Source organism: Daphnia pulex, chromosome 1, assembly GCF_021134715.1.
Source record: "Daphnia pulex isolate KAP4 chromosome 1, ASM2113471v1".
Lineage (NCBI taxonomy): Eukaryota > Metazoa > Arthropoda > Branchiopoda > Diplostraca > Daphniidae > Daphnia > Daphnia pulex.
The window spans coordinates 2,656,124-2,681,616 of NC_060017.1; the positions used below are offsets into that span (position 1 = coordinate 2,656,124).

At 40.8% G+C, this 25,493-nt stretch overlaps 6 protein-coding genes across 9 annotated transcripts; 2 read left to right on the forward strand and 4 right to left on the reverse strand.

Moving 5' to 3' along the window:
• Positions 1-864: 864 nt before the first annotated feature.
• Positions 865-11,667, reverse strand: LOC124199567 (seizure protein 6 homolog). Of its 3 annotated transcripts, none has more exons than XM_046595431.1 (15): positions 10,768-11,667; positions 10,536-10,620; positions 10,335-10,443; positions 9,654-10,057; positions 8,262-8,441; positions 6,700-6,912; positions 6,361-6,581; positions 6,057-6,268; positions 5,762-5,973; positions 5,487-5,663; positions 5,240-5,419; positions 4,936-5,121; positions 3,657-4,337; positions 3,509-3,590; positions 865-1,998 (listed from the first exon to the last, which is right to left on the reverse strand). In XM_046595431.1, exons 4-15 carry the CDS (start codon positions 9,709-9,711, stop codon positions 1,602-1,604), a joined length of 2,799 nt encoding a protein of 932 aa, XP_046451387.1. In that variant the 5' UTR covers positions 9,712-10,057; positions 10,335-10,443; positions 10,536-10,620; positions 10,768-11,667; the 3' UTR covers positions 865-1,601. The 3 variants fall into 3 exon arrangements, with proteins under 3 accessions (XP_046451387.1, XP_046451545.1, XP_046451479.1); XM_046595589.1 differs by having other exon boundaries at positions 3,657-3,770; positions 10,768-10,882; XM_046595523.1 differs by lacking the exon at positions 865-1,998 and adding an exon at positions 2,647-3,018 and having other exon boundaries at positions 10,768-10,882.
• Positions 11,026-13,232, reverse strand: LOC124200833 (pre-miRNA 5'-monophosphate methyltransferase-like). Its single transcript, XM_046597201.1, has 2 exons — positions 12,995-13,232; positions 11,026-11,666 (listed from the first exon to the last, which is right to left on the reverse strand). The coding sequence occupies exons 1-2, from the start codon at positions 13,178-13,180 to the stop codon at positions 11,064-11,066; spliced, it is 789 nt and encodes a 262-aa protein (XP_046453157.1). The 5' UTR covers positions 13,181-13,232; the 3' UTR covers positions 11,026-11,063.
• Positions 13,233-14,646: 1,414 nt separating this feature from the next.
• On the forward strand, positions 14,647-16,751 carry LOC124200551 (solute carrier family 66 member 2-like). Of its 2 annotated transcripts, XM_046596847.1 has the most exons (5): positions 14,657-15,098; positions 15,161-15,297; positions 15,597-15,632; positions 15,920-16,136; positions 16,211-16,751. In XM_046596847.1, the coding sequence occupies exons 1-5, from the start codon at positions 14,818-14,820 to the stop codon at positions 16,407-16,409; spliced, it is 870 nt and encodes a 289-aa protein (XP_046452803.1). In that variant the 5' UTR covers positions 14,657-14,817; the 3' UTR covers positions 16,410-16,751. The 2 variants fall into 2 exon arrangements, with proteins under 2 accessions (XP_046452867.1, XP_046452803.1); XM_046596911.1 differs by lacking the exon at positions 15,597-15,632 and having other exon boundaries at positions 14,647-15,098.
• LOC124199878 lies at positions 16,507-21,040 on the reverse strand. The gene is made up of 12 exons (XM_046595898.1): positions 20,647-21,040; positions 19,685-19,800; positions 19,356-19,571; positions 18,815-19,284; positions 18,536-18,712; positions 18,210-18,473; positions 17,939-18,137; positions 17,742-17,877; positions 17,604-17,671; positions 17,486-17,527; positions 17,338-17,423; positions 16,507-17,271 (listed from the first exon to the last, which is right to left on the reverse strand). The coding sequence occupies exons 4-12, from the start codon at positions 19,001-19,003 to the stop codon at positions 17,101-17,103; spliced, it is 1,332 nt and encodes a 443-aa protein (XP_046451854.1). The 5' UTR covers positions 19,004-19,284; positions 19,356-19,571; positions 19,685-19,800; positions 20,647-21,040; the 3' UTR covers positions 16,507-17,100.
• A 182-nt stretch (positions 21,041-21,222) lies between these two features.
• On the forward strand, positions 21,223-23,391 carry LOC124200471 (heparan sulfate 2-O-sulfotransferase pipe-like). The gene is made up of 5 exons (XM_046596763.1): positions 21,223-22,258; positions 22,422-22,683; positions 22,802-22,919; positions 22,994-23,160; positions 23,220-23,391. Exons 1-5 carry the CDS (start codon positions 21,977-21,979, stop codon positions 23,375-23,377), a joined length of 987 nt encoding a protein of 328 aa, XP_046452719.1. The 5' UTR covers positions 21,223-21,976; the 3' UTR covers positions 23,378-23,391.
• On the reverse strand, positions 23,127-25,400 carry LOC124199929 (flocculation protein FLO11-like). The gene is made up of 4 exons (XM_046596018.1): positions 25,258-25,400; positions 25,047-25,157; positions 24,855-24,987; positions 23,127-24,616 (listed from the first exon to the last, which is right to left on the reverse strand). The coding sequence occupies exons 1-4, from the start codon at positions 25,267-25,269 to the stop codon at positions 23,541-23,543; spliced, it is 1,332 nt and encodes a 443-aa protein (XP_046451974.1). The 5' UTR covers positions 25,270-25,400; the 3' UTR covers positions 23,127-23,540.
• Positions 25,401-25,493: the final 93 nt, after the last annotated feature.

The window sequence follows — 25,493 nt, forward strand, 5'->3', positions numbered from 1 at the left end:
TTGTTGCTGTACATAGTGTGACTCCGCAATCGTACTTTATATGAAAAGAAACCGACAAGTTACGAATTAACCCACATCAAATAAAAGTCAGTGGTGGTCTTGCATAAAACAATTTCTGTGAAAGGGTCTCTATATACGTCACGTACAAAAATAAATTATCAGCCAAAGTGTGGCGAACACGAACACTGCTTCATTTCAAAAATGGAAAGCGCACATTATATAAAGGATTAAAATACACATTCGCGCTTTTGGCGTTTGTTTTTTTAGGTCAATCCACAATTCCACATCAATGTGTCAAACGGTTTATTCTACTCTCCGTGGATTTACTTTTCTCTTTACTATGGTGAAATTTGTTCTTGTTTTTATACTGGAGCAGGGAAGTCTTCCTCTTGACACCATTGGAACGTTGTTAGATTAGAAACCAGAATGAGGTGCTACTGCCTTGAATCCTTGATGTAATTACAGACAATATGTCAGTATTTAAATGGTACACAATAAATCTTGAAAGAATCTGAGGTTTGTATCGAGTCTATATTCAAACTCGGACGTAACAGGTGGTAATTTTGAGTGGGTTTTCTTAGAAGAAATCAGGGATTTCAAAATGGTTTCACATGAAAACGTTTTACGGTAGAATGCTGTCGCAATTCATACAATTAATTCCTTTACAAAACGATTGTAGCGTGACTACTTCACAAATCTAAGTCACGCAAGAATAACTACTCTTATCCATGAAATACTGAGCTATGTTTTTTTATTCACAACATGGGAAGTCTCCTATTGACAAAAAACTGAATTCAATTCATGCACACGAGAACTATGTATGATATAAAAACACTAATTTCCCATTTCTGAATCAAAGCAACATTTTAAATTTCCAAATGATTTTATTTCTTACGCAAAGCATCAGTAAATTAAATACACAGGTGACACGAATAAAATGTAATGGAATCAATAAAGGAAACTAATTCTATAAAATGGTGTGCAAGTTATTACTATAGAATCGAACGTAAAGAGAATTGCTCTGCAGTGTAGTGCAGCAGTGCCTGGGGAGCAATCGTTGTTAAATATTAAGTCACTTATGTAGTAGTAAGAGATGGGTATAAGGAAAATGGCATTATGTACAAGGAAATAACAACAGAAGGAGTCCACCACAAACGCAAGACAAATCGGCCAATGCCCTTGTGGTCACAGTCGTATAATGATGCTGAATTGATGAGCGATTCATATAGTATATGTTTACAAACGAAGCTTAACAAACTGTGGCGAATCTTATACCGCCAAAGTTGATTTGAAATGACGACAATTTGTAACGATTCTTGTAACAATCTTCCTGACGCAGGTATTTTCAACACATTACTGTAAATTCATGGGTAAAACTGGATTGGGGGATAAAGGAATCAAAATAAGAGCAAACGAGGGAAGACGAATCGTCAAACAGAAGGCGACATAACTATGGAAATAGAATAAATACACATTTTGGATTTCAGCTGTAATTTATCCCAATGGTGAATGGATCAAGTTTGTTTCGAATCAGTCCCATTCAGTTCAACATTACGCGCTCGTTTCGCAAAAAATTCCATCAAAACCTTTCGTCTTCTGGTTTACCAATCACCGCTAGCGTTACGCTTGCTGTGCTTGTGGTGGTGATGATGGTGATGGCGTTTCTTTTCGCCGTGGTGGTGTTTGCCTCCCGATTTGGGGTAGACGTCCGAGACGACCATTTCCCCCTCTTCACGAACGACTTCAGTGTGGCGTGTTCGATAATTCGGGTCATCGAGTGTTTCCTTGCGAGATGCTTGAGCGTGATGGTGATGACTCTTGCTGCGCTTCGGTTGTTCAGGATCGCGTAAGTTATCCCAGGCCTGACGGTAAGATTTGCTTAGGCCAGCACCTCCTGTTCCTCCGGCTCCTCCATCGACGCTGGAAGAATCGAATGTAGCAGCTGTTTGGGTCTCACTGGACGCCCCTCGTCGTCGATAGCGTTTATCGTTACGTATGCTTTACAAAATCGAAAAAAAAAGAAACGAAAATTTAAAGTTTGCAATTAGAAATCCAAGCAATTAATCAGCCGCTACTGTGAAAGCATTAAAGAAGAAGAAGGACTGATCCATCACCGTGTATGTCGTTCTGAAATGTGTTGTCTCAGACCACCAGTCAGATTTAGCATGTTAATAATACCTCCACCACACTCACGACGAAATAGTTTGTGTGTTAAAGAAGAAATGATTGGAAAGGTACGGATAAAGCTCATGCGCGTTTCAAAAACTACTGTCCATTTCTGTGTCTCCTTTTTGGATTTTATTAGCGGTGCACAATTTAGGTAATAGATATTAAGCCGGCATCCGTAGAGTAATCTTCTTTGAATAAGGAAAAGCACTCGGGTCGTATAGATGTTTTCTTTGCAAACATAAACCGGACTTTCCGGATCGATAAATATCAACTGTCGGATTCACTTCCGTCCATATGTTGTTCAGGCATGCTACGTACACAAATGGGCATTTTGATCTTTATAGAATCTCGATCGTGATATTTTCAATCTGGAAATATCAAGTCGTTGGTGTGGAAAACTAAGTTGGCTATTTACCCTGGAAATCGACTAGTTGACGAAGAGGATAATATTGAGTAGAGAGCGTCAGTCGTCTTCTGTTAGATACGTTTTCAGGATGATAGCAAGGGAGCAGATTGGGATTTTGGTCGTCGAGGAAACAAGGCACGGGATATATAAGAGGCGTATATGGTTGTTGGATGGGAAATGACGATAAGGAAAAGAGAGATAAAAATGGGTTTATGGCTTCTGGTTGAGTATAATAAGGTAATAGAATTTAGGATTCTGATGCAGCAACGGTGGTAGTAATGGGTGATTTTTCGTCAGAGAATTGTCCGGCTTTTGGTCCGCATTTGGACGAGAGAGACTTGTCAACGCGTCCGACTGTCTGGTCCGGGAAAGGCAAGGCGAGCCAACGTGAAGAAGTTTGGCTCTCGATCGTTCGCGATATCGGCTCACCCCGTAGTCGCAGACTGATTTGTTACATTGTGTCATATGAGAGACATATGGGGCGGTAAGGAGAGGTACAGGAGCGAGTCAGACAAGAAATAAGTCAACTGGAATTAGTTTACATACGTCGATAGAATAGAAGTACACACTGCACAAATTTATGTTTTCGCATAATTGTCGTTATTGTTTTTATAGATATTTACTTCAATGACAGAAATCTACTTGAAAAATTAAAGTCGGTATCTTTCCTGCGAATTAATTAATACGTCTATGAAGAATAGTGAAAGATGCATTGACTTTAGAACCACTTTCTCCCGCACTACAGCTTTCAATTGGGCGAAACAGTGGCAAAAGCAAATGATTCGGTGCTTTTATTTGATAAAACTAACTTACTACAGTCAATGACAACTCAAGCAAACATCTAAAAATTCTACAGAAATCAAGCATGCGTGATGGGTGAAGGAACTAGGTGATGTTAGAACCAATCAGGTAAAAATAATGAGGAGGACTTACCGGCGGAGGACGATGACAAAGGTGGTTATGATGGCCGATAGGAAGACGAAACCTCCAAAGACTCCCAGCGCAATTATACCCCCTGGAAACCGAAATACAATATTTATAATGAATGAATGGAACAATCGAATCATTTAATATAGCTTACCTAGATTAAGTTTGGGCGTGAATCCTTGGCTTTCGGACTCGACCGTGTTCTGTGGCTCGTTGACATTGGGTGGCACGTTGTTCTTGACATTGGAACTGTCGGCAATCTCGTTATCTTGAGGAGACAGATAGACAGGGCCGTTGGGAACATTAAGTGCAACGTCAGGTTTAACTCTGTTGTTGTCATTGTTAAAGACGCCTGCCCGGCTATTGCTGGTGCCAGTGGGTCTGTTGTTAAGCTTGGTCAATCGTGTCGGGTCGAATGGTCTCCGAGTAGGTACAGTCGGCATAGAAATTGGTGTAGTGCTTCTCGATCGTACCGTAGTAGTCGAACGAACCGTACTCTCCACTTTTGTGGCCTTTGTTGCGCGAGCAGTGGCGTAAGAAGTGCTCCTGGTGCTCGGTGCCGGTGTCGTAGTGCTAGTCGTACTAAATACTGTGCTGCTCGAAGTCTTAACGGGCCTCACGCTGGTGGTAGTGGGCGCAAGCGTAGTGCTGATTTTAGTGGTTGGGTTGAATTTGTTGGCAAAATTAGGCGGGATGAAACCCTCCTGGCTCGTCTCGTCGTAGTATTCGTAATCATCAACGTACTCGGTCTCGTGTGATTGGAGTGGTTGATCAATTTTACGATCGACCGGCACCACATTCTTTTCCGGCTGCCGAGCGTCCTCGTCTCCCCCGTCTTGAAATTCAATAGTTCCAAGGGTTTTGTCGTAGTTTTAGTTTCGTTTAAGGAAATTTAAATAATCAAAAGAAATAACTGACCCCGCCCCAAAAAATTGAATGGGAAATAAGAGAACAGCGAAAAAAGGAAACACGTCGAATTGTATCGGATACAAGTTCTTTTGTAAAAAGTTTGGTGCGCCTATCAAAATTCATATTTCAAACGAGACATCGCTCCATTCAAAGTCGAACCAAGAAAATTTGGTACTGTTAGCTAGCTCCCACCCTTCTATTTACCAAGAAATCACTATAGTGCAAAGGAGGATAGATGGCTGAAGGCTTAGCATGACACCACTTGTAAAAAAAAAATGCCGACTAATTGCATGTGATTTGTGAGATGTTTGAAATGTTAGACCAAGTGTGGTTCCGTTGCTCGAAAAAGAGTCATAAAGTTTCGTCTTCCAGTCACGGTCACGCAAGTCAAGTTATTCGTGTTCAACAACAGCATAAAGAAGATAATTTTTTGGGCACAGACAACGGCTCAAGTCAAACGTTTTTAAAAGGGCGTTTCAATAATAATACAGTCATCATCATACGTAAGAAAAAAGATTACATACCTATGCAAACCGGTGGGTCTCGGTCGTAATGGCCGTCCGACTGACAGACGATGCGGCTCGGGCCTGACATACGATAGCGTGAGTTGCTCAAGCAATAGTATTCCACCACCGTGCCGGCTACGGTTGAGTTGGTCGAGAGCCGGAAACCGCCGTTGTTGATGATGGGTGGTTCGAGACAATACACGGCTGTTTTTGTGGGGTATTGTCGATAGAGAAAACAATAAAAATGAGAACACGCGCGTGATATAAACCAAATTTTCTCGGCAGAAAAAATAAAAAAAAGACATTGTCACGAACTACTTACGTTCGCAACGAGGTGGAGGTCCGTTCCAGCGACCGTCGATATCACAGACCAGATCTCCACGACCGATGAGTTGGTAGCCGTCGTTGCAAGAGTATGAGGTCATGCTCAGATAGTGACGCGTGTCGTTGACCAATAGGTAACCGCCATTGGGAATTCTGGCCGGCATCCCGCATTGAACATCTGGGGATGTTGATTATATACATCAGATCGATGAATAAGACGTATAGTATAGGCATTTTCAACTTACACTTGCATACGGGCGGATATTCGCCGAAGAAACCGGATGAGAGACAAGTCCTGAAGGTTGGACCGACGGCCATGTGACCCGGGTCGCAGCGGTATTCCACTCGATTGCCCACGTTAAAATTATCAGCGATCACAGTCCCGTTAGCCGGTTGTTCAGGTCGACCGCACGATTTCGGACCTTCAAATTACCATCAATCATAGTTAAACGTCATTCAGCAAATGCCACTTCAATTGACGACGACAAGTTGAAATGATTGGGATAGAATAAAATCTTACGGTGTTGGCAAATGAAGAAGAGTTTGCGGTTGCAATTGGTATCTGACCACAGCCAGCCTTTGGTTCCGTCGTAGCGAGCGCAGTTCTCTCCGCCGCCAGGTAAATTCCAGAACGAGACGCTCACATCTTTCCCCGAAAGCCATTTCCAATTCGAACGATCGGTTGTATCGCGCATAAGTCCCAACCAATATTGTCCACTTGGATCGTTGCGGCTACGGCGCCAAACAAAATTAAATAACAACGCGTTTAGACATGTTACACAAGAACGGGAACTCACGAATTTAACCGAACGAACCTGTGACGTCTCCATAATTCCCAACTGACGAATCCCTGTAGGGCTGGATTGGTTTCATCAATCAGTGATCCGCCGCGAGCTTCGCAGAATTGGCGGGCCTCGTTGAAATTGAGCGGCTGGTTGTCGTGAAACAGGTAACACTTGCCGTTGTATGTGGCGCTGCTGCCGGGCTCCTGGTCGCGGAATTGTGGGCACCTTTCAATGGGCAACGCCTTCACGAAACGAACAAGACGAAAGAATGAGCATAAACGACAATACCTCCCATGAAATAAGACATCTTTTAAATAATTAATCAGCAGCCTACCTGATCGGTGTAGACAAAAGCTTCGCAGATAGAGAGGCTATTGCCCGCTGGACCTTCCAAGTGAACGCTAACAAAAGCGCCAGCCATTGGAGGATTGCACGGTAAAAAGAGTGGGCGGCCCTCTTCAATGAATCCAGTGAAGCGGTTACAGACGGCATTGACTCCCATATCAGGCCTGCTGTTGCCTACTCTGACAACGATCGTGGCAGGCTTACCATCCTCTATTGTTTGGTTTCACAAAAAGTAAAGAATTAGAAGCACAGTCTGTCACTTTTCACAAAAAAAGATTTTACGTTTACACAAGGTTATTGTCTCACGGATAGAAATAGGTTTTCTTACCGCAGCAGGGTTTGCCAAAGTCTAGTCGCACCAGCTGGACCATGTAAGGCTCAAGAAGGTTGACGTACCACCAGGGTGCACGCTCCACTTCGGTCAAGCTGCATGTTTCCGGCGTGAAGAAATTGCTGGTGCTACCATCGACAGCTCGCTCGGGAACACCGCCTCCAGCGACACTAGACTGCATTGGCGCCTTACCAGCCGCCACGTTCAAAACTGGAAATGAATAAAATAAAAAGATCAGGTCATCTTCTTCAGGGGATTTTGTATATAAGGCGGCGTGCATAAAATAAAATAAATGGCAACGTGAGTGGTCATTATAACAAGAGAATATGTGACCTAACGGGAATAAGGATTGCATATACAAATGCGCAGAATACACAGCTAGTTAATCGCATATTTTTGACTGCTGTAGATAAAACAGTTACAGTTGTACATGCCCCGTGGAAAAAAGAATATAAGATTATGCATCGTGATTTCGTCTGAACGCAGCCGAGAAAGATATGCGGCGGGGCCGTACGGTTGGTGGCTGCCAGATGGTATTGTCGAAGACGACAGATGTTCCGAGAATCATTGTATGCGGTCGAGTGCAGGCCAGCAATGAAGAGGAAATCAAACGTGCCTTCTAAAACCGTTACTTTCCCTAACGCGGTGATACTCGTGTTTCCCGTAAATATGAAAGAAAGAAAAAAGTGGTGGCATTTCGTTCCTTCTTAGTTGCCCAGGTATTTTTTTTTTATTTCACTTGGAAATCATTAAGGAAGAAAAAAGAGGGCATAGCTTCACTAGCGGTAATACCCGTGTTACAGATTTACTTGGTTGATGTATGATTGTGGTCTTAATTCATTTCCCTAACATTGTGATGTGGTGGTTTCACGTTCGACTAACAACAGACTAGAATTATGAATTACTTTGGAATAAGCGCAGGCTCATGGCGACGAGCAGGAAAACAGAACACAGCATCAAAACGGTTTGCTCTACTTGAGCAAAAGCAACGAACGCTAACAATCAAATAGCTACCAATCTTACCATCTCGTGACGCAGTGTAATCTTCATGCTATATTCTTTTTTACTTTGCTGGATAATTAAAGTAACAGACGAATGATTTCGAAAAGGAAAAAAAAAAGACACGGAAGAAATTCAAATAGAGAGAAAGGAAAATTGATGCGTAAAACTATTGACAAAGAGCCGATTGTCATAAACAATTTTTAACGGTGAAAATTTCTCTTTCATCGGAAACCAGATCCTGTATTGTTGTTTAATTTGTTGATAAAGATGACGCAGTGGCGTGCCAATTTGTTCAGCGCCACAGCCATATACGCTATCAAAACGTGTGTCGACATTACACGCTAAACAAGTAATAGTCAAGGGAAACGAAAAGAAGAATGAAACAAGACGTAGTAGTTCCGTGTTTAAATTTGCTGTCCCACAGAGACCCAACAATCAGTCAAGCCATAGCCGGACATCACAATGTGATGATGTCGACAATAAGGTGATGCGAGATGACTATTTGTTTCGCAAAAGAAGGAAGTAAGAGGCGAACGAAGAAAAATATAAAGACTCACCACAGAAAGGTATGCCAGCTGGTGTCCAAGTGCCGTTGGTTGAGCAAAGTCGTCGAGACGGACCCAGAAGCTCAAAGCCGGGCTCACATTCATAAGTTGCTACCGTTCCGGGTCTGATGTTGTCCGGCGTGAAGGTTACGACAGCGTGAGATGGCGAACCGGGATACCCGCAGCTAGTAACTGCAAACAAAAGCCAAAAAAAAATATTAGAATTTAAAAATACCAATTCATTTGAAAACAATTTTCATTTTGTTCAAATTTTCAGCAACACCTATTGGCTATAGTCATCAGAGCGAAAACATTTAACACGGGATCACACGGTACATTTTGTGCCTTGCTTGGTTGAATTTCAACGCGCAATATACGTCAACGAGTCGGCATTTGACCATAATTTATGAATCTGGAGATCATGAGAGACGGTGATCCTTTTTTTCTTACGTGTTTCTGAAACTCTTTTGACGCTTCGGGTCACAAAGAACGGAACAATGAGCTCCGAGCTACCGTCATTACTCACGACCCGCATGGGCAAGATGGGAGGAACCAACCAGAAGCATTGGAGCGCATCTTGGTATACACGAGCGCGTGATGTGAAGCAATTCGGATAGGAAATTGGGAAACAACGTCAAGGCAATCTGAGTAGGTTAAACGCCCAGAGATATTAGTCTCGGTGCCAAGAGTTTTGATTCTCATCGACTTTTTCTCTATCTCACAACAGCTTATACGAATAATGCGAAACAGGAGGGGTCGCTGCCCTCGGCAGGTAGAAACTTATCGACAGTGCGAAGCTGCAGGGTGCCGGCCATAATCTGGGCTGATTGCTGTCACAACACTACCTTGCATACTAATTGGTAAACATTTCTGTTTTTCACAATGATACACCTCTTGCGCGAAATATGGTCGACAATTTTGATCCTTGGCAGTCTAGTCGCTACTAATATGGATGAATCCGGTTTAAAATCTACTTGGTTAAAAATGCGCGATTTAGAGATGAAATTATCTTTTGTTGCCTGGAGCTTCTTCTTCTTTTCTTACAGTTTTTTTTTATACTATCGTGTTAAGCGGAGCAGAAGAAGATGAGAATTTGAGGAAGACTGTACAGCTAGACGACACCGTTAGATTATAGTGCCCCCCGAGAGAAGGAATCCTGAGGCTGACGGTTTAAAAACGACGTTGAACGCCATTCTGCCCACGAAGAATTTTTCTTTTATTTTCCTTTATTTCTTGTCATTGTTCTTGATAATATAACAGAAACTTCGGCAGCAGCTTGTTAGAGCAATCTTTTGGAGGCGGAATCACGCTGCGTTTCACTTTATCGACAATAAGCATCCTTGGCATCCGGACATGACATCCGTCATCTGCCCCATCAAAAAATGTGTAGGGAAATCAACTTACCGGAATGAATCAGCATCAGAGTGGACAGGAACAGGAAGGAGAAACTGCTCCGCGCCATGGTTGTCCGTTAAATCTTCAGATGATGTAATAACACTTTATGTCGTTTGATTGGCGAAGAAGACAAAACGAACTAAAAACACGAAGGCCACGATAATCTAGCCAGTAGAATCAAAGCGACACTTCTGCAATGTTTGAACTCGAGACTGCACGACTTGTCGATCGGAAGACGGGCGAAAGACTGTTGGTCAAATCGGCCAGAACAGCAGTACTTGGGAGCCAGAAAGCCGGAAGAAACCTGGCAAGGAGCGACCGGGCAGCAGAAGGTGGAGGAGGAGCCCTTATCTTGGTGTTGGAGAGAGAAGCAGAGCTTCGAGGACCGCCACGGGACCATTCGATCACTGTTCCTGTAACAAAGCCAAAACTTGAGCGGCGATGACTTCCAATTCCACCTCTCACGGATGTGAAGCTGCAGTGTTGCTATGGCGCGTCGGATAGCCAAGGAAATTATACCGTTGTCCATTCTTCTACCTGTTCACTCACCCGCGCTATTCCCCAGGAGCAGAGAAGGTGCATTGCACTGGAGCTGGACACTCGCAGGTGGTTACACAGAGCTCCCAGCTCCCTTCTTTTTGGCTTACAGCGTCACCACGTTCGAGTGAAAGAAAAATAAGGAATTGTTACCCGTTTGAATCGAGAGGCTCGGTGCGAGAAAGTACACACGCGCCGTCACCGGCGCAAGTTGTAAGACAGGTGCTAAGCGATGGGAACAGATTTTTTTCTTTTCTATTTGCTAGAGAAAGAAGATAAGACTTATTAAATTCCCTTTTCATGAGAGACGGTTCAGAAAACATTTCTAGTCGAGACGCCAAAATTTGTATTTACCAGTTATTGACCTTTACGGTTCCGGCCCTTGATGTCCGCTTCAACTCTGCGATCAATGGCACTGGCTAGACTAATTGGCCTTATCCTTAAAAAAAATTTGCATATCACAAGATCAATTATCTTAAATCACGACAAGATTTTCTTCGACTCTCATTTTTCTACTCGATTAAACAACCAGATTCAAAGTAGAAGAAATTGGATCTCCTTATTCGGCTATCCATAAAGTACTTACCGGGTGTCAGGGATCCGGACGTTTAGCTGGAAGGAAGCTTGAGACTAGTAATAACTGCGCATTGGGGCAAAACGAACCGCTGAAAACCCGTAGCCTGTTGAATAATATATGTTATGGTTATCGAAAAAATCCGCGCTTACCTCCAGATGCTAGGGGGTTGTTCCTTTCTTTCTTTCTTTTGGGGGAAGCAACGGGACACACATGAAAAATGACTGTACAGAGCAGTTTTCAAGAGAAAGAAAATAAAAATCTTCTGAGTAACAGTAAAAATTCAAGAGCGTTGTATTTTCTTTCTTTCATTTCCTCTGCCCACTTTCCTCCTGGTTTGAAATCGCTAAATTGGCTGTTGGTTTATGGCGGTACCACAAGACCGGCCGTTGCCATTCCGAGTGACCCAGATGCGTGTGCAACTCCATGCCCAGTCGATTGCGAAAGATGTCATCGATGTGGTCTTGCACGTTGCTGCGGTGAACTAACGAATCGAATAAGGGAAAAGGTGGGCGATTGGCGCGTCGAAGACGACGTGCCGCATTCCTGTAACATTTCCAAGGCTGTGGCTCAATCACAACGTTGTCTGCCCAAGTAGCGAGACAGGCCAGCAATGATTCTAATCCAGCATCTCCGTGATTCAAATGAATCCACATGGTCGTTGAAAAGCAAAATGCAATATCAAAACGCTTCCGCTCCGGCTCTTGACTTTCCAAATATCGATTCCATAATTGGTCGCGCTCCTCGACTTGCGTCACTACATTCAACGCGTGGAATTGCACATCCGATTCCGGTTCGTTTGCTATCGTCTCTTTGGCCCTTTGCACCAGCTGTGGGTCCAGATCGACGCCCATCATGCGGACAGCAGCCTGGCCAGATGACAGCATCTCGTGCAATCCTCTAGTCAGTTCCTATCAAACAAAAAACATGGTCATTATACAGAGATTTACATAAAACGTCGTCTTTGATGCGGGAATATTCTTATGTACATCTGTTACTCATTTCGACGACCTTTCAAGTATGCGGAATTAGAAAATGCAACGGTAAAGTAACATGAGGCTTAAGTTTAGTGCAAATGCGTCTCTTTGTATGCTCGATTGAATCGCAATCTCATTCGAATACTGTGTAACCCAAGCTCCGATGGGAAAAGAATACGGCATTCCTTTTTCTTTTCTTTTATAACTGAGTTAAGGGCAGCGAACGTCTCCAGACGCGGACGCTGTTGGGGTTGATAATCCGCTGATGATACGCTGCCCAAAGAAGAAAAAATAATAATCGTTAAGTATGGAAGATGGTGTGGAAAGAGAACTCTGCAGTTGTTGACTTGTTAGTCGCCTATCCGAGCGATACGTGTCCGCTTGACCAACCGGAACCAGTTCGCTAGATCCCGCTTTAAGGACATACCAGTGGGGGGAGAGTTGCGTGTGTCTGCTTTTTTGGGGGATTTCGTGTTATTCCGTTGTTATTTAGGAGGAGGATTGAACATGTCACCATAGAAGGCTGAGGCTCCCACTAAAAACAGCTAGTGTAAAACCCTTGGATATACTTAACTCGGTGGTCGGTTCCAATTGATCGGCGTTCGCCTATCACGTCGACCACATCGAGTGCTTCGCAATCATCTCATTCTTTCCTTGGTTTCTTTAAAAAGCGTTCAACTGTGTCAACAGTTGTTTGAAATAATGTGGTTCTCATTCTCGGAAACGTGCCGGATATTCACAACGATGTCGTTAAGGGTATTTTAGTAAACGTATAGGTTAGGAAATGATTTTTATCCGCCAGCCGATTCCGACCGATAGTTAGTTATTATAAACAATCTATATGTCAAAATTACGAGTAGAAAATCTGTTGAACGACATTCCAACAAATACTCTGACTAGTGACTAATGACCAAAGTCTAACAGTAAAGTTAGTTGTTTCCTGTCATTAGGAGAGCATTTTTAACGATGAAAAAGCAGATAAGTAAAAAACACGGCATTTTTCTCAACATTGGTAAATTGACGATTTACGAACGCACTTCAGTCCACACTCTGCAGTTTACATTTTAACGAGTCGACTGCTTGTAATGATCACAAAATTCCCAAAATTAAAACCTACTGAAAAAAGTCTAAAAATAATCTTTTAAGCGAATCAGTGATTAAAAATATTTTTACCAGGAAAACGGCAACTTGGAACTGTTTACAACAATAACGAAAAACATAAACAAAAATTGTACGGTTAATGTGAGAACTGAGAAGCTTACCCCTGTGTTGCAGCCTACATCTAGGCAAAGTATTTTACGTTTGTCTGATGAGAAACATTCACAGAACTTTCCCTCAAATAACGCTAGGCGATTTTTGGGTGGATTAAACTCATAATAATTGATGAAATTCCCAAACTGTGCAGCTCCAGGTTCGAATTCGTCGTCGTTTTTCTTGTTCTTTGCCATAGCCTACTTTGTCACCATCTGCTGACACAACTACTGACTGTGACAGCAGACGGGCCGGCATAATTCGTCATCGTCATCGTCATCGTCATCGTCTGCCCATAGGGGGCTAAAATGCGGGATCCGCTGTGGATGCCACCAGGGGGCACCACTAGATTTCAAATCGTCATAGGCTAAAGTTGAGCATGTTTATCTAGAATTTAATGCTTGTTTTATTTTAAAAATAGGCAATAATGAATTCAATCAAAATTTTATATGCAAAAAATTAAGAAAATGTTCCTGTATTCTGAAACATTCACGCATAGAAAACATCAAACTAATGTTAAAAATAAAAATAGACGTTAATTCCGAAAAAAATAGTCGGCGGATTGTCGTAGCTAACTAGACATCCTATAACAAGTTATAAAACCACGCTGCAATCCGAACCTCTGAGAATCTAATTATAATTAGGATTTCGCAAATAAAATAGGGTCTTATACATGTGTATACGTTTATATAATAGGGTACACAAGATACGGAAGCACATAGAACCGTCAAGTCCATCAAAGCATGTGATATTAAATATGATTATATGCGGTTGGATATTATTGCATATAATTATATATATTTTAATATATAATGTTATATATAAATATATAATGTTGTATATGCACGTAGAACGGTCAAGTCCATGAAAAAAATGTGATATTTAATATTATTATATGCGGTTATATAATATTGCATATAATTATATATATTTTAATATAGAATGTAACAATATAATGTTATATATAAATATATAGTCGTATATAAATTCAAGGTATGCTCCTATCAAATTAAAGACAGATAATTTTCCAGAGGTGACATGAAAAGATAATAACAAAGCACCACGTATCCTGAACGGATCACATCATCGCACTCATAATGTCAATATATCATGGAACTTATCGATTCATGTACGTACGTGATAGAAATATTTTGCTGCGGCAGGTGGCATTGGAAAAGCCACGAAGTTTGGTTTTCTCGTCATGAGAAAACGAATCATAATTGTATACGGTGAATTTCAACCCACCATCAATAAGCATACATCAAACATCCGAACATTTTTTAACTAAAAACATGAATATTAATTGTTTTGATTTTATTAAAACTCTGGCGCGCAGAAGCTGAGCTTTCTAAAAGAGATGTCAATGCTTTAATAAGCATTTCCCCGTGTTTTCTTTACTTTAATGTTCATTTTCTAAATTAATTTTGCATTCGCACTTCGTTTTAAAAGAATTATTTAATGCATTACACCAATTGCATTAGCATGTTAAAAGATATTTGTACTATCATGTACCATGTTCGAACCACAAAAAACTGTAGTGGTTGTTCAAAATGCCAAGTAGAAGTCAAGCGGCTCCCTCTGGTGGCCGATTCGTGATTTCCGCAACACATTCCGCAATTTAGTATCGAAACGACGATGACGATGACGATGACGATGACGAATTATGCCGGCCCACAGCAGACAGATTCGACTGCAATGCAGATATTTTTTTCGTCTGCTCTCGTTGTGATCAGTTTTTCGACACTGTTTTCTAGCATTCGACAAGTCATTTACCATATTTTACCAATTAGTTTGCTATTATTCAGTTTTTCATGATTGAAATGAGGGTTAGAACATGACTTTTGGACCATTGCTGAAAAATCCGCTGTTAAATCCTTTAGACGTCCTTCGCTTTATGATTTTTGGGATGGAAGGCCAAGATGACGTAGGTTTGTTTGGGAAAGTAACAATATGGGTTGTTTTGGATTGGATTTCGTCTCTTGCTATGATTGTTGGCGGTATTTTACCATACATTCCACAGTATTTAAAGATAAAAAAGACACAGAATGCTGATGGATTTTCTCTTTATGTCTGCTTGACACTTCTAATTGCCAACATTTTGAGAATTCTCTTTTGGTAATTTTTTATTATACATTACCATTCCACATTTTAAATTTTATTTTTAAATTCTTTTCTAGGTTTGGAAATCATTACGAAATACCACTGCTGATTCAATCGATTTTCATGAATTTTGCCATGCTAGCTATCATCCAACTATGTGTTCAAGTAAAGCAAAGCAAGCAAATAATTCGTGGAAAGGAGAAGTTGTTCATTGGTAAGAATTCGAGTTTTTATATTTTTCCCACCTTATTTTAATAATAATTACACCCACTCAATTGCATTATAAGGACTCTATTTGGCAAAAATTCAGAAACCATATACAAACAAGTTGGTGAATTGAACCCTTGTGGTGGTGGTGGTTTATTGGTGATATGTTAAATGTTTTCACTTCTTTCAAACTTACCTGTTCCTGTAGTTAAGAACAATGCAGCGGCATTGCGTTAAGCTATCTTTTCACTCGATATGCTGTTAAACATTTTTAAGAATTTTATTCTTTGCAATCTAATTTAACAGATGACACAGGATCTCCTTCCTCTGTAACTATTAGGGGTATGTTTATTATTGCACATGGTTTTCAAGATTTTAAATGTTGGGTTTCAATTTCATTCGTTAAAAATCAATCGCCACCAAATCACTTGTTAGTTCGCAGCTATAAATGTTTTGGTGGTTTTTAGTTCCACTGTGGTGCACGTGACGCTTTCAACCTTCTCTTTATTCTTCATGGAAAATTCTTCTCATTATTCTTTATGGAATTATATATTTTTGTAACGCATGATCTTTTTAGGAAAAAATTAAAACATTACATAATTGTGCTTTAAATAATTTCATCTTACTAGATTTTGACTGGCGATTCTTCTGGAAATGGACAGACTTCCGAAGCTATCTGGAATTTATTGCTGCATTCACTCTTTCGGCTTCTGTACTAACCTATATGTTGGTCGGATACGTAATTTATGTTGAAGCTCTTGGATTTACTTCGTTGTTCATTGAAGCCATGCTGGGAATACCGCAGTTTTACGACAATTATGTTTCGAAATCAACGCTTGGAATGAGGTATTATGTGCTCATTCATCTTTTGGATCGGAAAGTGTTATTCTTATCACAACTGTTATTTTGTTTCATTGCAGTCGGGCAATGGTGTTTTTGTGGCTTGCCGGAGATTCATTCAAGACGCTCTACTTTCTCACCAGACAATCTCCGATTCAGTTTTCCATTTGCGGAGCGCTTCAAATCGCCGTAGATTTGGCCATCCTCTCACAAACGGTTTGGTTTGGTACAACTCCTGGCCGCCGTAAGGGCTTAGCCGGATCACATGTCGTTCAATAGACGCAAATTTCATACAATGCATTTTTACCTGAATTCTCTTTCGATGTCAACGTTTCATTGTTCTTGATGTAATCTTGAATCTTCCACTTGAATTTCGGTGTTTTTTTTTCGTACAGAATTTCAAGAGTTCGGCCAAAAATTAGTTGACATGGCCAGGTGCCTACTACTAGTCGGGATTGGGGCTTTCATTATTGATTGATGTCCGCATGCCTTTTAATGTTGAAAACCAGCCATCGAATTCAATTTGATATGGAATTTTTTCCAATATTCCGTCTATGTATTTCTTTTTACTGTGTGTTTTTATCCAGTTAAGAATAATAAACTTTCATAGGCGTTGCATAATTAAGTGAAGAATTTAAATCCTTGGTACAGACAATGAATTATAGGAACCACATTCTAATTTATTCTTTATAAATCACAGGTGAACAGTTAGTAGCTTACTTATTGTAAGGTAACGGTTATAACAAAAATTTTTAAAAAAATCGAAATAAAAGAAAAACGCATGAGAAAACTGACAGTCACATATCTTCAAGATTGCACACTGTACAGTTAGATTAAAAACGGATAAATCTTTATGAGCCCTTTGGCATCTTGAGTCTGGAAAAATAATTTGGGTCAAGGCGCTTGGGAATAAATATGGTAATTACAATGGAAAAATACAGGAACTACAACCACTTTCTTAACATGATTGTCATTTGAGTGACAATAATGCAATTGTGACCATAAGAATTTGAGGAAAAAATGTTGTGCGGGATCCGGAGGAATAAGAGGAAATTTTTTGTTTACTGGCACCCTGTCGACGACCTTTAGTTCCCTCTTGTTGTTGAGACTGGAATAGGCACTTTGATTCACTTAGGCTCACCTGAAGAAAATAAAAGGTGCAAATAAGCAATCGCACGATTACGGTAGACATCAGAAATTAAATTACCATGGTATCTATCAATGCCTGGCACGTTTTGGTCAAGAATGGAATATTGGCAAATTTCAAATTCTCATTCGCAGATGATGAGTCACCTGTAAAATAATAAACTCATTAAAATCACTCTTATAATAGTTTCCAACTAAGTAAACATTACATTCTTGATGATAACATTCCTGCATGATCCCACGGTAAGGTGCTGAAAATGGATTTTTTTTTTATGCATAAAATCAAAATGTCGATTTTAGCGTATAAATATTTTCTGAAATCGTTACCTGTATCTGTAATGAGTACCGCTGGAAAGGAATGGGAATAGCTCTCGATGTTGTGGTACCAAAATCGACTACGATTACAAATGAGCAATTTGTTTAGTAATTGGGTAAAATTTGCATCAGACTATACTTAATTTTTACCTATGGTCGCTTCGCAAAAGATCAATCCAGCCAGTCAGAAGCTCAAGCTCTTCTCCCACCTCAGCTACCAAGTCCATTTGTACCTTTTTCAAGCGATATTTACTGCTGCTTGATTTTACTGTCTCTATTGGTTTATCTATGAGAAACAAAAACCAATTTGAACCACTATGTCAAAATGAAAGAAAATAAAAATAAACCTTGTGTTTTCATTATTGTTATTTCTTTGTTGTTAACTCGAAACGTTCTTGGATTTCTGTCAACCGTATTATCTCTTTGAGATTTCTTCTTGCTTGGTTTTCCATCACTTTTCCAGTTGGAAGCCAAAGTGTCTGCCAACGAAGCATCTACGTCTTTTCTGTAAAGAACTGCTAAAAAGTCCCCAGTATTGTTTTCGGCCTGTCGATTCAGGTATACAGCAGGTTTAATTTAAATAATTCAAGATATAATCACGTTGATGACGTCACATACCTGTATATCTTCCCAAAAGAAAGGGAGGGCGGATTGCCATTCAGGTGACAGTGTCTGTGAAAACTGGGTCTCATTATAATTCATTATTGTATCCAGAATGAAAGCGCCCTTCAGCTTAGCCCCGTGCGGTTGAAGGACTTGTTGAATCAAAAAATCACGCACAAAAAAAATACTTCCCAAGCAACCGACTTCTTCTAAATCAAACGCAACAAAGATGACACTGTGCTTGGGGCGACAACCACCTTCTGTCATGGCTCGCGCAACCTAATCAGATGATTACACATGTCATCACTTTTAATCGAAAATCTCTTTCAATAAGTGCTCACCTCCAGGACAGCCGTGACCCCACTCCCGTTATCATCCATTCCACCTGAGAAAGGAACCGTGTCCCAATGGGCTCCAATAACTAAGACTTCATCTTCTTGACTTCCCCAAAGTTCACCAGGCAATATGCCAATCACATTCGTCCCACTAGGAACGTCTCCTTCATCCCCTTCTGAAAACTGTACGATCCAATTATGTTTGAGAAAGTGTGTCACACGAAGAAAGTTGGACAGATGACGTCATTTAGTTGATACCTAGAAAGCTTAATTTGTACTACGTACCAATGCGGCGAATTCTATGGGGTGGAATATTTGATTGCCCGTGACTAGCCCAAAAGAGCGCATCTTGTGCGTCAGATACTGCACGACATTTGATCTCACAGTTTCGTTATTCAGGTAATTCCTCGCCGTACTGAATACGGTCGTGATCATGGTAGTAATATGTTCGTGATCGGCATTCAGAAGATTCATTTCGTTGCGTGCTGAGCGCAGACGTCGTCGCTGTCTCTGGTCCTCGTCTTGCGATTCGACATCTTCAAAAAAGTATTCCTCGTCGTGGAAGAATAAGCGGCTGTCATTAGAAAGGACAATAAAGCTTGGAGATGTCGCACTCGCTGGAGTTGGGACTTCTGACAACTCTGGCTGCCCATCAATTAAGTACGCAGGAAGGACGGTAATGTTATTAGTTGTCGTTTAATTGTCGAAACTGCGAAACTCCCTCAGTTTGGCCACTTCCACCGTCGTCGAACCGTCTGCGTTTTAAGTATGGCAGTGTGATTAATAATTCACTCGGATAGACGTAATTATAGACGCGACTACTTACTGAAGAGCCCCGGGAAAATGAGAATTTGCTCTCCCTGTTGCGGGGTTCTACCCATGTTAAAGAACATCCGGGTCCATTGTTCCATGAGCTTTCGGTCATTTTCTTTCTCCTCTTCACTTGTCAGCTGTGTCGTGTTACTGATATCAGACTCTTCGCTCATAGGCGTGTCTAAAGAAGCATGACCACCTTCTTCCTTTGTGTCCTGATAACAGCCGACTGTGCGCAAAAGAAACCAAACACAATCGACAATTTCATTTGTCGATTTACAGCGAAAGTCAAACGATGAATTTGCAACTTTTCTTTGAAACTCTTGGAAGGTTTTTACTTACCCGAAACTAGGTAAAGGAGGAAAACTACAATAATGACTTTCATGGTTTCGTGTCGAATAGCTGGTCGATAACGAATCGTTAACTTGCTTTTTTTCGTCCGATGCAAACTGCACTGCCTGGAGGGAATAAAGTCACATGGTAAACGAGAATATGAGCTTCACAATATGGTAGTCTCGCGTCAAGCCTCAAGAAATTTCGTTCTCATCTATATACTTAAAAAAATTGGAGGCTAATTTATTCAAGAGATGATAACGATAGTTTTGCACGAATGAACAATGTGCTCTTAATATACAACGGTGGTGCGCATGAAATGTGTCGGGGAAATTAAGGCCATCAATATATCTTAGGCGCTCATGTGAACTCGTTCTCATCATGACGTTCAAAATCAAATCAAAAGAGCCTAGCGTAAATTGAACTTCAAGTATTCCGAATCTTTGATTGATGATTATGAGAAAAAAAAAGCGATCGGGAGCGCCAGAGTATTCACAACTGGAGCGCAATTTCCGTCCCATTTGATGACGCGTAATATTTTTTCGGCGTTTTATTTCTACTCCCATTCAAATAATCGACGCCGACAGTTTCCTTCACATTGCCACGCTCGTTCCGCTTCGTCTCGTAAAAAACGAGAGGATACATCATTTTGCGCTAAAAGTTATATACTTATTTCGGGTTTTTTTTTCCCAAGATTTCTCTCGCTTGACTATATCCACCTGGAATTGACACAATAAAAAGCTATCTGCAATCTTAGCTCAAAAGTGAAATCGGTGAACTAATCATTCAATCGTGAAAGCGTAACAGTTTGGGAGATCGAAAAGTTGCGCTCCAACAGACATTTTATGTAACGGAAAAAAACGAAGCACCATTACAAAACAAATGTGTCGGAATACAATGACTAAATATCTAGGCCTCCAGTAAATATTTTCTTCGCTTTAGTTAGTGAGAAAAAGTTCTAAGCAACTAACCGTAATGCAGATATTATGTTTCGGTAAACTTCAAAATATCTTGAATTGCTGCACGTGGGTTTGCCTGGCACGCATGTAACGCAACAATCAGTAATTACACAATCGTTTCGAAATCCATTTGCGTTGTCACTTTAATGTCAACTAAAGCGATTCTCACTCAAATAATAATACTGCTGGAAATTTTGTTTTTCGTTGACAGGAGAACGAGGAAAAAGTGTCTTAGAGAAAGAAAAAGGAGCAAGAGTGAACGTCTTGAAATTCCAACACGGACTGTGATCCAGCGAGTTTGTACCTGCTCTCTTTATACATGACGCCCTCTAACTCCTCCCCATACGAACATTCAACTTTCAGAACGATGGGACCGTGTAGTCTAAACTTTCTCCTTCGCAAACTTCCGTCTCTTGGCAATCGAGAAAATAAAGAGTGAAATATACCTGTCCCAGTGAATGTCGTTTATTAGGCTTCACGTTCAGCTGACAGTATCGATTTTCCCAACAGTGAATAAACAATTGAACTGGACATGGAGTTCAAATACTCGGTAAATATCGATCGATCAGTTTTTTAAATTATAAATGACACATATCGCTGAACAAATAACAAGTGAGCTAACAAACCATTATTGGTTGATGAGCCAAACCATAGACATCAAGAAATTAGTGGATCACATACGAATCCGGTTTGCCGAATCATCCCTATACAAGTGCCCACGCAGGGAAAAATAGATGGGAAAACCCCATGATGAATAACCGAGAGTCAAGGCAAACCGGGACTCAGTTGTGGATATTCCGGTCAGTTTAGCGTGTGGGTACGAAGGACCGAACAAATATGGAGGAGAAAGTGAAGAGGGGGGAAAAACAACTTTCATTACAATGCATTACGAAATGTCTGTGACAAAAAGCTAATTTTCTACTGGTCTCATGCAAGTGAAAATGAGTTTCTTTTCCCTTTGGAAAGCAAGAAATAATAACAACGTGATGTCACGGGTTCCGCTGGATTAAAACAACTAAGATGTGCGTAAAGTCATTACTAACACCAGTGAAATAACGAATCATGCATTATCCGGTTAAACCACGAAGTTTCTTGTTTCTTTTTTCTTCTCCATGCGGGTAAAATCGGAAAAGACGGAAGTGAAAAGGCAAATTCTACCCACACGACCCCTATCGGGAAAAAGACTAGAATAATGGGGCTTTTTCTATCCAGCGAACGCCCTACAAGTAGGTCATCGTGGCGCGCCATAGACCCGTTTCAACTCGTGTTGACACGGATCTTCTTCGGCTGCTACCTGCCTAAGGTATAGGGAAGAGTGGGTGTTTGGTTAGTAGTGGATGCGATGATGGCGACCAACAAGTGGATGTTGTTTCTGGCTATGCTCGTGTGCTCAGTTCTTGGCTGGTATTATCATTCGGTTAATGGGAACTGCATTTTCGGACTCTCAAATCACCATCGTTTGGACCAACCAGAAAAAGTCAAAGAAATTTTGTTCTTTTTCCGTGTGCCCAAAACTGGTAGTGAAATGACAGTTTTGCTGTTACAGTGGCTCCAAGGCATCAATGGCTTTCGTCACGTACGTTTGCAAAATACCGTTCATCGGCGCCTCGATACGTTCGAGCAGGTAAGCTTCGGTAGGATATATCATTATTAAGGATAAAAATAGTTTGTTGCCATAAACCAGTTTGCTTGCATCGCTGGTTTCTGAAACAGTTAAATTACAAGACAATCCCGAAAAAACTCGTTCAACTTGAACGCATTTTGTAATTTGTTGCAAAATTTTACAGCGGAACTTGCGTGAAGAAGTCTTGGGAGTTTTGAGTGTCAGCGAGGGACTACCTGTGGCTTTCGATCGCCACGTATATTTCACCGACTTGGAGCGCTTATACTCTGGAATTCAGAGGACATCTGAGGCTATCAAGGTGAACTATTTCAGCAGTCTACGTGACCCCATAGATCGAATTGTGTCCCAATTCTACTACACTCGAGCCACCCCAAGACCAGACATTAAGCTTCCTCCCCACATATCGACTCCACCACCGACTTCTTGTAGGTTACCACAGCATATTTTTCTGGTTTTCACGGAATGGAATTTACTTTGGATGATCGATACCGATGACTCACTTTTTTTGGAAAGCTTTTTCAATAATTGTTCTTCATCACGCAGACCGGTTTCAAACAATGGAAGAATGTTTAGAAGCAGCTGAACCCGAATGCTCGTTCGTGACAGGTCAGCATTACGATTTGCAAATTCCCTACTTCTGTGGACACGATGAACACTGCACGTAAGTAAAAATAGAAATTGATACAGTCGATTCTTTAACGATATTAGATTTTCTTGTTTACTTTGCAATTTCAGGCAACTAAACAATGCCAGAGCGCTGGAACAGGCCAAGAGTAACGTGGAGCTTCACTTCCGTGTCGTTGGTGTTCTGGAGCAACTCAACTGCACTCTACGGGTGGCTGAAAAAAGAATCGGGACTTTTTTCAGCGGTGTTCAACAGTTGTATTTTAACGAACTTCTGGGTAAGGCAAACGAACAAAAATTTGCACTTTTCCTTGTAAAATAGTTTCATCTTTACTAGAACCAAAGAAAAATAAAAATTACGGGCGTCCAAGGCAGCTGCGCGAGGACTTACAAATGGTTCTGCGAAATAACTTGACGATGGAATACATGTTCTACACATTTGTGAAACAGAGGCTACTTGAGCAATGTGGCGAAAGCCAGAACGAAAATCAATGAGAAAAAAAAGGAATTAAAAAAAAATGGGGGATTCCATCTAGTCATCACTCAACATTCAGGTTCAAGTTGATCATGCAAACAGTTGAAAAGAGATCTCGAATACACTTAAATAATGCATTAAAACTTTGCCTTTAATTCTGATCGAAAGTCATGGAGCTTCAGACTAAGGGAGTTTCTTGTTTTTGGCTGCTAGAATAAACTTGTTAACCAAAGACTGGACACAGAAGGCATCTTTTTTAGTATGTTTTTCGGCAGGTTTCACAGTGGCGGCTCTAGGAGGATTGCTAGATTTACTAGGACGACGACTGCGAGAACGGCTATCGGTGGCTTTTACTTTCTTTGCGGATGATGGTGGTCGGGGCGTTGAAGGGAGTGCGAGGGAGTTAATAGTAAAGACAGTAGTTCCTTCTTCATTCACGGCTACAGCTACTTGAGGCTGAGAAACAAGCGATTGTGGAGTAGGTGTTGAGGAAGATGTGCTTTCGTCTGAACTAGTTAAACCAGATCTGGCGCGGGGTTTTCTCACTCGAGGTGTTTGAGGTTTCTTCGGAATTACTGACGATTTCTTTTTCGGAATAACTGACGATTTCTTTTTCGGAAGTTCAATGTTTTTCCATGCAGCCACGGCTGGTGAGGTTGAATCCAACGATTGAGAGTTAGATTCGTCTAAATCACTCCCTTCATTCACTCGTTTTGTTGATTGACGAACTGGGGTTGCAGCTTCTTGAAGTTGCTGACTCAGCAGATCCGTAACCGTAGCACTTTGCACACCGACTAATTCTGTCACCGTGTAAGTTGTTTCCTCGTTGGCAGGAGAGTTGATGGTGGGGGTTGGTGCCTCGCTCACTTCATCAAAGAATGAGCACAGTGACTCAATGTAGGAATCATTGTTATCTGATGGTTGGCTTCCCACAGCTTCCAAAATATCTGATAAAGTAGGGCTTGGGCTTGGGGTTAGTCCAGAATTAGGAGTAGGACATGCTGACTTGTCCATTACCATCTCCACTTCTCTGTCATTGACGCTGAATACGGAAGACGCAGGACTGGACTGAGATGAAGAAATTGGAGTTATCCAATCAAAAACATTATTTTGCTTTGGAGCCATGGTTGCTTTAGGTTGGTAAACTGAATATTGACTCGATGGCCAGGTAAAGGGCTTGCTGCTTATTGATGGTGGTGGAGTAGCTACATTGCTTGAGAGACTGCTTATAGTACTTCCATGTGACGCCCAAGAGGAAACTGGAAAAAATGTATAATTCCAATAATTATTTTTGGCAATTCTAAAAGTAACATATTAATCAAAAAGGTTAGGTAAACAACAAAGCAACCAGAGATTATTTTAGTATTTTTTAAATTTACATTCCACAACAATGTTGGTGAAAATTTGTCTTTAAATTAAAAAATTACAAAGAAATTCTTATTCACTTCCTAATTCTACAAATGTTGAAGTAGTTGAAAAAATTCTTTTATTACTAACCAGAGCAACTTGACGTCATAGATTCTGTATCCATGCTTCTTGTTTTGAATTTAGAGTTTGCAGCTGGTATGGGTGCTGCAACATGTGACACTACTAACGGGCAGACATCCTGTGAAAACAGTGGAAAGGGACACTGGAAAACATAAATAATACATTAGTACATATAGCTAACAAATGAAATAAAGACTTTACTGAGGTATTTTCACAGAAAACAGCAGCTTGTTCCAGATTTATCTGGTACAGCTTCACTGATGAACGAATTCCGCCGGCAGCACACGAGGGGCACACAGCCGGTAAGCTAACCTGCATTGGTAGATAAAGAGGTAATGATTTCGTAAAAGATTTGGATTGGCATTTCAATAGAACGTTAAGGAAAAAATTGATTAATTCAAACAAATCTTACGTTTGTCGCCATCAGAAATTCTAAATTCTGCTTCTACAGGCTGATCATTAGTTGTGACCGGTCGTCGCATTAGACTTCAGACGACAAATTCGTAAAGTAACGTTTTTGTTTGGTTCAGCAAAACGTTGCCATACTGGCAATATTCAACCTTTAAAAAAAATGTCTTTCGTTTTTAATTCGTAAATCGCAAGTTTGTAACCTTTCAGCTTTTATTTCATATTATCTAAAAAATTTTT